At 37.9% G+C, this 14,792-nt stretch overlaps 1 protein-coding gene across 2 annotated transcripts in view; it reads left to right on the top strand.

Moving 5' to 3' along the window:
• LOC148389987 (uncharacterized) overlaps positions 1-14,792 on the top strand; it is a 65,029-nt gene that overhangs the window by 18,622 nt on the left and 31,615 nt on the right. Inside the window, exon 6 of one of the 2 annotated variants that reach the window (XM_088391278.1) lies at positions 1,121-1,201. In XM_088391278.1, coding sequence (XP_088247404.1) covers positions 1,121-1,201 — 81 coding nt within the window. Of the gene's footprint in view, positions 1-1,120; positions 1,202-8,788; positions 8,939-14,792 lie in introns of those variants that run through there. The other variant, XM_088391279.1, reaches the window with a different exon arrangement.

The following is a 14,792-nucleotide window of genomic DNA, read 5'->3' as shown; positions in this document are numbered from 1 at the left end:
TGTTGAGAATGGACTTGTCCCAATATTATCGGTGGGAACGACAATCTTACAGTTGAGACGTGGACCGAACCACCCTGATCAGTGAGTTTGTTACTCTGTACGTTGGCTGGCCTGGAAACGCCTTAGGATTCCCCAGAATGAGTTGGATGAAGAAGTTTGGGAGAGGAATGTTTGGGCTTTCCTACTGAAGCTGCTGCCTCCACGACCCGACTTCGGATCAGCATTAGATGGATTGGATGGATGGATGGATGGATGGATGGATGGATGGATGGATGGATGGATGGATGGATGGATGGATGGATGGATGGATGGATGGATGGATGGACGAATGGATGGATGGACGGATGGACGGATGGATGGATGGACGGATGGATGGATGGATGGATGGATGGATGGATGGATGGACGGACGGACGGACGGACGGACGGACGGATGGATGGATGGATGGATGGATGGATGGATGGATGGATGGATGGATGGATGGATGGATGGATGGATGGATGGATGGATGGATGGATGGATGGATGGAAGTGTTTCCTTTGCTGCATCGCCATCTTACACTGCTCCCGCCTCTGGTCCTCTTCAGAAACACTTGGGGAACATTTGAACATACCGAAGGGGTCTGGTCTTATTCGTTCTTATAAGATCACATGTGATCATGCAACATTTTGGACTGCAAGGACTTCATTAGGAGATACATGGTGGGACAGAATCTGATGCAGTATGGTGTTCTGTGTTGAGATAAAAGAAGCAGACCACTCACACAACCTTTTTGTGAAGGGTCTATCACACATTTTAAAAGCCTTAATCTATGTGTGAGTTTTTATCTTACCCTAGCTGCTTGCTAGTGTGCTCATTTTTATTTGACTGTTTGTACCATTCGATTAACATCTGAAAATGTATCAGCAACTCCACCGCTATTCTTTTTCAACCTCACTCAAGCAACATAAAGCTAAAAAACAACCAATCAACAGGTCATAACTATAGAAAAGTAAGTCAAGGTACATTATTATTTCATACAAGAATCAAAAACAACTTTTGGCTGTTCTTCAGCATACGTATCTCTGCTGTGTAATATCCAACTATGTGTGGTTTTTGAATCGAGTCTGTTTTCTTTCAGATTCTACAATTGCCCTCAGATGACCTCAGCAACCTGATGGGGCTTTCAGAGGATGAATTGAATCTTATCCTTCGCGGAACCGTAAGTCTATATCTCGGCTATTTGACTCGAGAAAATCTGCCAAATTCACACTTGACGCTATTGGAATAAAAACTTAACAAGCAAACAAGCAAAGAAGTTGAGTTGGCTGGGTTGAAAATGACTCTGTTGTCTTCACTGATTATGTGGGCAAGCTGACCACATTGCCGTGATGGTTTCCAGCTGTTTATAAGCAGGCAATTCTGTACAATTTTCCTTGTTTCAGTGGTTTTGCCTTTTCATCAACTTATCTCAATAAACCCAATGGGCATACTTGTCTCATTAATGCAATATGCAGCCGCTGGTCATTAGGCCCAACCAGCCACTTTGTCTCTTGTGACCGACTATCTCATTGTATGACTGCGAAAGAATTTAGTAAGGAAAAACTTTTGACCAGTGGTTTATGGTTTAAAAAAAAAAAAGATTACGTACATGTTTTGGGCAGGTTTTTTGAGTTGTTTTCCTCTGCACATACAGTTTATCCATCCATTCATTTTTGCAGTTCAGGGTCACAAGTGAGCTAGCGTTGATTCTCGCTTGCAGGTTACAAGGAATCACTATTCCATGCATCTGAACACATGGCGAGGCGACCAATTCCTCTTAAATTATATGGAAATATTAGTCCTCAATTAACCTAACAAGCATGTTTTTGGAGGAAACCAGAGTACCCAGAGAAAACCCATGTAGAAATGTGAAAAACATCCACCCAAATTTAAAAAAAAAAAAAAAAAAGAACCGATTTTTGTCTGACTGAAAAAAAATGTATAGATCACAATCACTATATAATTTGCTGTTTTGCACTATTTACAGCGCAGCTCAACTTTATTTATACTCTGCCAAAACAACAATGACGTTCATCAGGGTACAGAATTACTTTCAAATTTTAAACTGGCCAAGTCAACCACTCTCCAAATTCAATAGCTCATGTATTTTCCTTCTAAAAATGGACGCCTGAAGGTAGTAAACCGACCAGGCAAACAAACAATGGTAAAAATCCGGATAAGCATCAAAAAAGAAAGCGCCAAGCATATGGTCATAATGATGTGGATTTTAAACCTATACAATACATGGTAGAAATCACTCTCCAGACCAAACAGAAATATAAACTAGTTCTTTTTTTAAACGTTTGTTTACTCTGGCTCATTACCGATGTTTTATGAATACATTAGGATCAACTTTACAGACCAAATAGAAAGCAAAACTGCTATGAATAGCTACAGCAATTTTCAAAGTCATGCACATTAAAAATATAAATAATGGGATTTTGTTTCCTGTCTACAGTGTTGTGAATGTGATATATAGCACTCCATGTCATGCTAGTGTCATCAGGAACAGTTTATCCATTCAAATGGTATTGGGAAGCTTTTTCGATGATGTAGTTGATGTTTTGGATTGTAAAAAATGAGGGAACAAGCAACACCATATGCTCAATTTACTGAAATCCGCATTGGCTGACTTGCTTTTATGTTCTGTTCATGTATTTCTATTTTTCCATTTTTATTGTGACTGTGTCTGCTGGCTCTGCCTCTTCAGTCTGTGTGAATCTCATCGTCTTCTCTCCCTTTTTGTTTGTATGTTATACTCTGAGAAATGCTGTTATTTCTCTACATTTTTGAGTGCTGTTCTATGCCGGTCCTCCAGTCTACCGTATTTTCCGCACTATAAGGCGCACCGGATTATAAAGCGCACCTTCAATGAATGGCCCATTTTTAATCTTTGTCCATACATAAGGCGCACCGAATTATAAGGCGCACCTTCAATGAACGGCCCATTTTAAAACTTTGTCAATATATATATATATATATATATATATATATACATTTGGCCCGTGGGCCGGACTTTGGACACGCCTGCTGTAGTGGCTCAATATTGGTCCATATATAAGGCGCACCTGATTATAAGGCGCACTGTTGGCTTTTGTGAAAATTGGAGGTTTTTAGGTGCGCCTTTTAGTGCGGAAAATACGATAGTTAAAGTTGACATTTCCATATAGTGTTTGAAAGACAGCAGTTTGCTCATATTCTGCTTTGGACTCTTTTTTTTTTTAAGGTGGTTAGACTGTCAAAATAAATTTAACCATTTGGTTCTTCTTTGTACAGCTTTGAAGGTATCAACACCATATGTTGAATGTTTTTAAAGCATAAGCTGCTATGTACTGTTCTTGTGTTTTAGTTCAGATGCCACAAAGTATTTGGATTCTGGCAAATGTTCTGTGGATTTATAGATTACATTTTAACCACAGTATGTTAAATTATTCAGAAATAAGCATCTCAATACTAGCTTGGAACAAGATGCATTTTTCTTCTACCATTAGCAGTTGATAAACTGCTGCTATGGATTTATTCTACTGTTGTTTACAATTAAAGTTAATAAGGCCTATTAACTGTCGACATTTTTTTCCAATTGGCTATTGTTTGTTCAGGTTACGACCAGGCGTTGTCTTCAAACTACTGTCCAACAAAGATAGTTTGTAAATTTCTCACCTTTCAGAAATATTTAATCAAATTGCTTAATCGTTTTTAGTTTTGCTGCTTTACCCTTTTAAATTGTTTTTCCCCAATTCATACATAACCGGTATGTATGATAAATTTATAAAGGACAATAATCAGGGCTCAAGCATTACAGGATTAAAAAAAAAAAGAAGTCCCATATTATTGCTATTTCTTCGTACATGTCTGAGATGTGCAACAAAACATACTTACAGAAGAGTGAAAATTTGAAACAAAGTATTTTATAAAGCAATTAACAAACATTCAATATTGCCAAATAAAACATTTTAAAAGCATTTTGATGACCACAAAAGTGATCAAATGTCCATTTCAAATAACTTTCAATTGAAAAGGGTTGTTGGGATTTTTTTTTCCTACGCAGCCTGCTTTTCATTAAATCCATGCATGTGACCTATGGCGGTGCAACCATTGAGTCTCTGGCTCTCCTCAGTGTCTGCACACTCTTGGGGGAAAAAAAATACAACCACTATATATTAACAAGAAGTATTTCCCCCTCCATTATTGTGTGTTGTTTTTGTCTTTGGTGCGTCACATTTCTGACACGCGGCCACATTCCCAGGGTTTCCTGGCTTTGATGCATATGACTGTGTGAGGCCACCAGACAGGTGCTCTCTGTAGGGACGTGAGGCTTGAGCAGTTAATCCACACTCCTCCAGATGTTAAACACTCTCTGAGGTCAGGGGGCTCTATTAATGAATACCTCTATAATCAGGGCTATGAACTTTATCAAATAATGATGGTCCTGAATTTTTGTAATCTGGACTGGTTTATAGTTTCTTGCTTTTGTAAAAGCGTTGACTTATTTATTACCAGCTGAATAGTTTGTACATAAACATACAACACCAACATACTTAAAGGTCAAAGTAAAGTTGCGTGAAACTTAATCTGTACACCGACCTGTTATGCTCAAAGACACAAATACAATATGTACTGTAGATAGCAAACTTAAATTCAACGACTTCTGAATAAAGTTGCCATTCTTGGATGCCCACCACTGCCAATTGCTTTCTATTGATTACTTGAATTGCCCCTCCAAGAATACAGTGAACAAATTAACAGCCATGCTTTGATGGACAGACAGCACTGCCTCGAGATTTTTTTTTTTTTTTTACACAAATGAGTATTTTTGGATTGTCCGTGACTGTTTCTATGTATGAACTGAGTCACCAACGATGAAACGGCTGCTGTCATTGGTATTTTCTTTTCATTCCTGTTACTTGGTTTTCACCTAACTGGTCAGGCTGCCTGAGGGGGGCTTGTTGTGTAAGATGAGGTCAGTGCCAGGTCATAGTTATATAGGAGAGTGTGATAGAGTGGTTAGCCTGTGGTCATCTCTTGGGATCCTACAAGTTAACATTATACCAGATGTCATCAGTGCAATCTGGTTATCGTACATGTCATGTCATGTTGGCGCTGACTGTGCACTTTCAGCCTGACTCCTCACTCTCATAAGTATTTCATAAAAATAGATTTGCATCAATCATTATTTCCTTTCTTGTCATTTATTGCTCAAGTTTGATAAAACAAAGAGTTTCTTGACCACAAAAATCTGAGGCAGGTGGTTTATCGTAATTTTGTAATAAAGCCAATTCTTTTTTCCCTAATAACTGGTGCAATCACACATTTAAATTTGTTCTCTAAGGCTTGGATGGCAAGAGGCAAAAATTTATTACTACCAAAACTGTATACATGCGAAGAGCAACACGGCAAATCCTCATTGGCAAATTTTCCTCAGACACTGACAGTGATAATGAGAGAGAATGAGAAAGTGTAACAGAGTAGTTTTGTTGCTGTTCCTTTGTGACACTGAAGAAAGAGCTTTTGTCGATCGAGTGTGTGGGAGGAAAAGATGAAGATAGCAATCAATGACTTTTCTGAGAGGCTACTGTGTTTGACAATTTGGGTAGAAACCTTTTACTGGTGTTTAGAGTAAAAGTCTGACATATTTACGATGCCATATACGTGTGTGTGTGTGTGTGTGTGTGTATCTGTTATATGTGTGTTATAATGTAGCATGTATACCGCTCAAGATAATGAGCCTGTTCAAGCTTTGCCTGTAGTTTCACTCTCAACCCAAATATTTGCTTTATAAAATATTAAAAATTTAATTATAATAAAGATGTGCACATGTACTCCAATAACCTGACGAGAATTAGAAGTTCCAAAGTTTTTATTTGCAGCTCTTTTGTCAACATTGTCAATTTCCAACAATTTTCCAAAAATGCAAGAGACAGTGTCACTTGTCATGTAGAGGTTAGAAACTAACATGGAATTGATTATTTCTCTAACTAAATAGTAGTCTGCTTTTTTTTTTTTTTTTTTTTTTTTGCCAAATTACACAAAACAACTTTCGGAAAAAATACTTTCGAAATGAAAGATCCGTTTATAACATAAAATGACTATGCTTACTTTCCATTCTATTTTGAATTGATAAAGACGTAGCGAGGGTTGATTTGGTCATATTGTTTCCAGTTCTGGTCGAGAGGCACAGATGAATTGCAGTGTCTCTAATAAAAAAAAAAAAAAAAAGAAAGAAAGGAATTCTTAAATTGGCGGCTCGGTGGCGCACTGGGTAGCACGTCCGCCTCACAGTTAGGAGGGTGCGGGTTCGATTCCACCTCCGGCCCTCCCTGTGTGGAGTTTGCATGTTCTCCCCGGGCCCGCGTGGGTTTTCTCCGGGCACTCCGGTTTCCTCCCACATCCCAAAAGCATGCTTGGTAGGCCGATTGAGCACTCCAAATTGTCCCTAGGTGTGAGTGCGAGTGCGGATGGTTGTTTGTCTCTGTGTGCCCTGCAATTGGCTGGCAACCGGTTCAGGGTGTCCCCCGCCTACTGCCCGTTGATGGCTGGGATAGGCTCCAGCACGCCCGCGACCCCCGTGGGGACTAAGCGGTTCAGAAAATGGATGGATGGATGGATGAATTCTTAAATTCTGGAGCTATAGTCAAACAGCTATCGTTAGAAACCACCATAATTCCTTGAAAGAAACATTTGTTAAATATTACAAAGTGGAAGCATGGATTATATCAAGAGCCTCAAAATGCCAAGTTTGTTCTCTTAAGAATGTTCTGTACACTGTCAGGCTTTTCTTTGTGGAGCCCATTGCCATCCATTCAGAAGTAACTCCTGACCTCCCCCGAAACTAACTGCGTCCATTGTGAAATAATTACAGACAAAGCCCTCGAATAATCAAGTAGGACAAGAAGTTGCTTGTTGACAGAAGCTAGAGCTTGGATAATGGGAAAACAAGGAAGCATTTCTGGAGGAATAGATTAATTTAAAAAAAAAAAAAGTTTGTGTCATTGAGCATAACTGATTGATTCATAACTGTCAATTCAATTGTGAGGCAAGACATGTTAAAAACTCTGCTACTGTAATGCCCTATGTGTGACTCATCAAAAACTTGCTTAGTAGTGAATTCCTGAAGAAAATTTGTTACAGCATGACCTTTTGAAAAAAAAATATTGCATGATTTTAGCACGTAGTAACATGCGGAGAGGCACTTTGTAGAAAATGAGAGGACTTGACAGAATCATTATTCAACTATTGGATCGGGACACATTATAAATGGATCATGGACAGTTGGTAAAAAATTACAGGCGTGTCTCTTTCTGATGGGACCAACATACCACTTTTTTAGATTATAAACATCTGCTCATGAACAAGTTTTTGCACCATTTTAAGAATCCAGTAACTGATCAGGTGGCACAAGTCCTTAGTCACATTGACACATTGAACAGGTATGCTTGTGTATTGTAGTTACAATTGGGCATATCGAACATATATCTCCAAAGGAGGTTTTAAAGAGTATATGTGTTTTATTTATTGTTCTTCTCTACTATAAAATGTGGCCACAATGTTAAGGCGCAATAATAAAATGTTATGCTGTTATGGAAGTTGGACACCATGGCAATTGTAGAATTTTACCTCATTACTCGTCAGTGTACCATCAAAATGATTCCATTGGTGCTAATTCAAGAGCTTTTGGCATGAAGTATGTGAACATCCACATTCTGCAACATCAACAACTTGCAATCCATAAGGACAGACATCACCTCACTACAGGCTGCATCTGCCTTGAAAACATAAACGAGGACTTTTATTGCTCGTGCCAGACAGCTCTGGAAGTCATTTAGTGGAGAGGTTGAGGAAGATGTTGCGCTGGGAAAGAGTAGAGAACTCTACGGAGAGCACTCATTTGTCTTGCTTGTCTGCTTTGCCTCTGCCAGAAGAAATGCATGGATGAGCTTTTCACCCTGAATCAACAGCTCTGGCTCATTGACCTTTTATTCCTACTAGGACACCACTTGTGTTACACTTGAAGTGATACTTGCCATTTACTAGTTCACTTTATGGTCGGAGGTTCTCTTTTTTTTTGGAGCCAGTTCAGTCAATGAAGATGTGATTCGAGAATGCAAAGCGATATTTATCTCTAATGTGGTTTCTTCTTGGAATCTGGATATCATGAAATCCCTCTCTCCTTATCTGTCCTCAGAGATTGTTCATGCTTTTGCTTGTGAGCAAGCTGCTTGTAATCGAAACCCAGCGAGTAAGGAGAACCCCATATTATCTCATCATTGGCTTACTTTCTTTTTTATTCTTTCTTGAAAAGTCTCGTAATGTATTTCGTCTTATTTTTTCATTACACCGATAAATCTTTGTAGTGTGGTTGCTTGATTACAATGTTAGAGTAATTATAACAAAATGCAAGCTGTGATTCACTCTTTTAGGTTTTTAATGAATTTTAAATTGTCCCAGATGTGAGTTTCAATTCCAGTTTTCCCAGAGGTTCTTAAAATCCCTTCAGATAATTCAATTATAAAGTTAGTTTTTTTAGTGTATTGATATTTCTTTCAAGTGGGTTTCTGGTCTTAAAAAAATCCAGTGCGAAATATTGGAACTGCATAAAAATCTGTTCAGTTACATAAGACATCCACCCTTGTGAATATGTTTTTTTTTTTTTAATGCAGATTATGTATGAAAGGTATATGGTTGATACCAGGGAAGAGGGGTGTGCACCTTGTGTGGGTGTGTAGCTGAGCATTGGATCAACCTCTTTTGCTGAGGTCTGCATGTGACTATGAATGAAACACAGCTGAAGTGCAAACAGATCGGCAGTGTCTCCTCTACAGTCATGTTCTTTCCTCTTGGATGGTGCTTGTTGCTTGGATGCTTGCTGTTGGATTTAGATGGGCAGTATGTGCAGAGTCAAAGACAACAAAAACAAAAGGTACAAGTCGAACTGCATTTATAGTTGATTGCAGTCTGATGGTGATGCTCTTAGCTGAGATAATAGAAGATAAACTGTTCTGAATGTTCTCCGTATTTAGTATGTGCAATTCTAGTGTTTACTAATAACGTAGAATTGAACCTGAGTAATTACCTTGTTAAAACTGTTCTTTGCTTTTTTTTAATTTCAAACGAATTTCATGAACATTGAGCAAGTTTTTGCTTTTAGGCTAATAAATGCTTTTTTTTTTTTTTTTGCTTTTTTTTTGCTTCTTTATACAGCATACTAATTGCTTAACAAAGCTGTGCTCAAAATATTTGAGCCTCCATTCTAATTAATTTTTTTTTTTTTTTACTAATGTCTCATCAAACTCATAATCTGTTTGGAATATTAGCTGCCATACTATTCCATTGTGCAACTATAGCTACTCAAGAGAGTCAAATTATTAGAAACATTAGTACCTTCATTTACTAAAAAGAAGCAACTACTTTTTTCCCATGCGTAGAACCCCATTGCCTCAAGTGACCCTGTTAATTTATATATTTTTTTTACTAATGAGCTTTCTGATGCCAATACTTTAACCGATAGGCTGACCAATGAAATCACAATGGACTAATGAAACTGAGGTCACACCCTACTAAATATCACCCTGCCAGTGATCGTTTACATGAAGCCTTGTATCAGATTCAAATGAAACAGACCGACCAAACGAAATGAAAATTCAGTTTAGATGTCACGTGATCTATTCTGATCTGCTGTTTCTATTTTACGACGTTAATCTGAACCCTTCTTTTTCAGCCATGTGACATGTGACGATCAATGTAAACATCACGTAATCTATCAAGAAGGAATTCATTTGCAAAATGAGCAAAGTAGTTGAGATTGTTTCAACACTTTTATTTTAGTAACAGTTTAATAAAAATAAGTTACAAGTAGTTTACAACAAGGTCTCCCATCATACATGAGCTCGGGAGGACATTGCATTGTTTTTTTTTTTTTTTTATAATTCTATCTTTTTAAGACTTTCTTTTTGCAAATATCACATGTTATAGCATGGAGACCTTGGGCAAATAAAGCTAAGCGGGCATATTTTTTCATGGCTGACTTTAACTGTAGTCCGGATATCACAGTAGTATTTTTTTTTTAATCCTGCAGTACCACCACCAACCAGTGTGATGCCATGCAATCAAACAACAAAGCACACAATGATTTTTTAACATCGTTTAGTAGGAATTGTCAATTAAAGGTGAGCGTCATGCTCCTTGTAAAAGCAGAACAGTGCTTGTATTTCATTACTAGTAATTTTGTAAGTGATACAACCTAATAAACTGTTATTGCCTGTGGATAATATCGTTTATTCTGCATGATAACACATGCCTTCTTCTAACGTGAACATCTTTAAATTTAAAAAGGGTTGTACAAATCATTTCAAATCATCATAATTTCTCGCTGTTTACGGAACTACAGGCCAAAGTGTCGAAAGGAATCCTAAACAACAAAGCAAATTGTGGCCTTTTTATGGGGATTATTGTGTTCCTTTAGTGGAGAATGGAACAATACCATTGAAATGTAGATACAGTTACATCAGCTGTATTCAAGCTTAGTGATCTGCAGTCAGTTGCTACTGTTTGGCTTTGTCTTTGTATAAGGCTATTGGCCTGAGGTGGAAGCCAACTAAACTTATGTATACAAATATTTCAACGGCATTTGAGGTTCCCTGCACCTCTCAGGCATGCATGCTTCAGAATCTTATATTCCCAGACCACCACTGAGGATTTGGTTCACACTTTGATCCCAACTAACAGTGGGATTTGTAACATGGGTGGTCCTACAGAGTAAAATAAGAAAAAAAAAAAAACAGCATTAATGCCAGGCTTAGCAAAGTCACAACAGAAGTCACACGCAAACGTTTGTGCATGGATGTAGTTAAGTTTCTGGTCAACGTATTCTGGAGGCGGGATGCTTTTCAACAATGAACAAATTAGCTTTGATTCATCTGACTGTATTGCTAACGCTTCATCAAATTCCTGAGTATTTTTTATTTTTAGAAATCACTGATTCCATATCGGGATACTCTGAGCGATTATCTGGAATGCCACAAGATATTTATGATTCATTAATTACATAGGTTTATTGATCTATACCAGCAATGTGTAGTGCTTGGAAGAACAATGAAGTGCAGAATAAAGAATACTGCAGAGCAGGGGTGTCAAATTTAGTTTTGTCGAGAGCCAATTTATACATGCGGCTTCCCTAAAAAGGCTGTTATGACGATGAAATCAAATAAATGTGGAATCATCTCATCAAATTGTCATATATTATACTAAAAAAAAATCTTGTTTTCAAATCAGTTGTCAATGATAGCAGTTTCTTCAATTTTCCAAGTTACTATAACAAATATTTTAAAATCTCAGTTACTTATTGCACATGACAGCAATTTTTGAAAAGATTATAGCAATGGTCATGATGGACTTGATTTGCTTATAAGGCCTACATAAAACGATGCAGCAGCTGGATCTGGCCCCCGGGCCTTGAGTTTGACAAGGGCATGGATTACTGCAAGTGTAATAGTTTTGTATTCAATTAAAACGTAAGTTTTCACACAAATTAACTATAATTGTGAGTGAATTAAGATGAGGGATCCTCATTTTTTCCTGAAGCCATACTATTTTGGGAATATTCTTGTTTAGTTGTGTGTTTTTACCAATTTAAAATGGCCCAATAAATGTTGGGAAACACTGTCCTAAATCATCAGGCCTTTGCTCTCATTATTCAGATCAGCCAACTGCTGCTTTGCAAGACCCAGCCAGTCTGAAAATGCTTGCATACCTGTGTCTTGGCTAGATTTACGGACCTTGCCATTTGATTAGGCCTTTGTAGGAGCAAGTTTTCATTGTGCTTGCAAGTGTGTGTTTGTGTATCACTGTGCATGCGCGTGCGTTGATAGCGTTCTTGCCTACAGCACTCTGCCATTCAATGGGGCCGCCATCAAGTTCTCATGGCCCAGAACGCTCATAAGAGTCGATCTGTCAGCTCTATCCAGACAAACTCCTAAGCAGGCTGACAGAGGGCACAGTAATAACCATTAATGCAGTCCAGGTGTCACCTGCCAACATCTGCCCTCATTCTGAAGGCTTTACTTTCCCTGTTGAGATTTGCACAGACACTGTGTAATGATGATCCTGCAACGTATGATCACATGCAGGTGCCCTGTAATAAGTTGCACTGAAGCCATTTTTTCTACCGCCACGTAATATATAGACCCAATGAACCAATCAGAGGACATTATGTTTAACGTAGTAAAAACCAATCAGAGGACTGTACGTACTACGTAGATTACGTACCTCCGCCGCAATTAACAAATGTGCAAAGCATTAGGACCCGCTAAAATGGCATCGACAAAGACATGCTTACGAGACTTTCTGGAAAGTCAGAATCATTGCCGAAGAGCAACGTGACAACCACGAGACAATGACGAGAGGGAACTTGGCATGTTTAATGGTGAATTTGCCCAACTGTTTAATTCGGATACAGAAGATGATGACTTGGATGTATTTGCGTATGAATACCGATTAATAATAATGTGAGTAGAATAGAGTGCATGGTTAAATAGTAGCATAAAGTACAACCAAAATCACTGTCTTGCTCCCATGATGGTTTTTGTTTATCGTAAGTCATGGCATGCATGTGCCCTATAATGCGGTGCACCCCAGGTGTGGATTAAATACAAAATAGACCCTGCTATTGAGTCTGCGCCTTTTTAAACCAAAGCGCTTTATGGTACGGAAAATACGGTAAATGCATTCCCTATCCTATTTTGTTGATATATAAGCCGCACTGGACTATATGCTATATTTGATATATTTATATAAATATATATATATATATATATACACATATATGTATAGTATATACGTACATATATACTATGTATATGTATATATATGTATATGTATGTATATATATGTATATGTATGTATGTTTATGTATATATGTATATATAGCATATGTATATATGGGCTATATTTTAATGTTTAATTTCCATGCATAAGAGGATATGCACTTATCATACAATATAATAAAAATCATCAAAAATTCGTAGATAAATCGCATTGGCCGGGTTTACAGTCCAGAAAATATGGTATTTGCAATATTAGACTTGGGTTTGAAGTTTGTGAAAATTAAACTGGTGACTTTGATTGATGGTAAATTGAACAAAAATACTGTGGTCTTGTCAGATATGAAATAATCACTAGGCCTGCAACTAACAATTAAGTTAAGATCGTAAGATCGATTAATCGGTTGAATATTTTGTTGATTAATTGCTGAATTGGCTAAAAAAAATAAGTCAATATTTTTCAGTTTTTCAAAACCATGACATGGTTCATCTCAAATTGACTGCAAAAATTCGCAAACATGAATTAATGATTTGGTTACTTATTTGGTTTGTAACATGTCAGACAGTTGGCAAAAAAGGTTGATCAAATAGTTGAACTTCAAATACAAAGTGCCACACTGGTTAGCACGTCCGTCTCACAGTTAGGAGGGTGTGGGTTCGATTCCACCTCCGGCCCTCCTTGTGTGGAGTTTGCATGTTCTCCCTGTGCCCACGTGGGTTTTCTCCGGGCACTCAGGTTTCCTCCCGTATCCAAAAAACATGCTTGGTAGGCTGATTGAGCACTCCAAATTGCCCCTAGGTGTGATAATTGCACCTTTAAATGATTTCATGGTCCAACCTTTAATCTAACTTTTGCAACGCAAGCTCAAACATGCTATTTTTTTTTCATTGAAGTTGTGATTAATATTTGTGTCTATTCTTTCATAGTCATTCAGTTGAACATGAGCAAGCCATTATGTGGAGTCGCTATGTGTCGCTACATGTTGAAGTACTTTCACCAACCAAATTCAGTGTGTGATCTCATGCTGTGATTATGCATGAAAATATTTTGTTATACAACACTATTTATGTCATTCTCAATGGAATTCTATCTTTTAACCTGGTCAGAAAAGGTGCTGACTTAGATCCTACATCTCAAATAGAGGGGCCTAAATTGCATGTTCACTAACAGATTGAATGCACGGCTGGTGGTCATGTTGTGCATGATCTTATAAGACTTTGATCTTTTACTGAGATTCCCAAATGCAGATGCCAAATTGTGCATTTACTCACAGATCGCGTGTGCTGTTGGCAACAAGTGTAGTAAATGAGGTGGAGACCACCGCACTTGAGAGCATTTTGCACTTTAGGTCTGATCGTTAACCCCGCAAGAGCAAAAAAAAAGAGATTTGGTGTAATTGAACTGGAGGTTGAGTTCTCCATAGACCTTTTTTATAGATATATGCAGTTTGTAATATGTTGCTAATCTGTAATAATTTTGTAAGCTTTTCAAATTCAGCATAATTATTTTCATCTTTAATATTTTCAAAAGTGCCGCCCTTGACCACGGCACAACCGGTTGGTGTTTGACAAATGCAGTGGAAGGTGCAGAGATGTCTCGAGTGTTCATTTTACAGTGGCCAACTTTAAATCATCCGCAAGTGGAGATCTTGCAGTTTCTTATAAACATACTTTACATGTGCTGATCTCCTGCATGGACTCCAGCAAGCAAATCTCTTCTGCTTCCTCTATTTACATAGACTGTGCGCCTTACCTGCTGTAAGGGAATGAGAAGAGCTTCAATTGGTCGGGACGTTGGAGCAAAACTTCTATCGGATTGCGTCTATGAAAATACCAAAGAAAGAAAAAGCCACACTATGTGCACAATTAGCCCAGGCTTTGCACTAGACTGACTTCATAAGGTATATTTGAAGCCTTCCTTTCTTGAAAACCTATAGGATAGTCTTACAGACTGGG

This window comes from Syngnathus floridae, chromosome 12, assembly GCF_059516105.1.
Source record: "Syngnathus floridae isolate MCC-2025c chromosome 12, RoL_Sflo_1.0, whole genome shotgun sequence".
Lineage (NCBI taxonomy): Eukaryota > Metazoa > Chordata > Actinopteri > Syngnathiformes > Syngnathidae > Syngnathus > Syngnathus floridae.
Note: the sequence above shows the minus strand (reverse complement) of the source record. Positions and strands in the feature narration are given on the sequence as shown.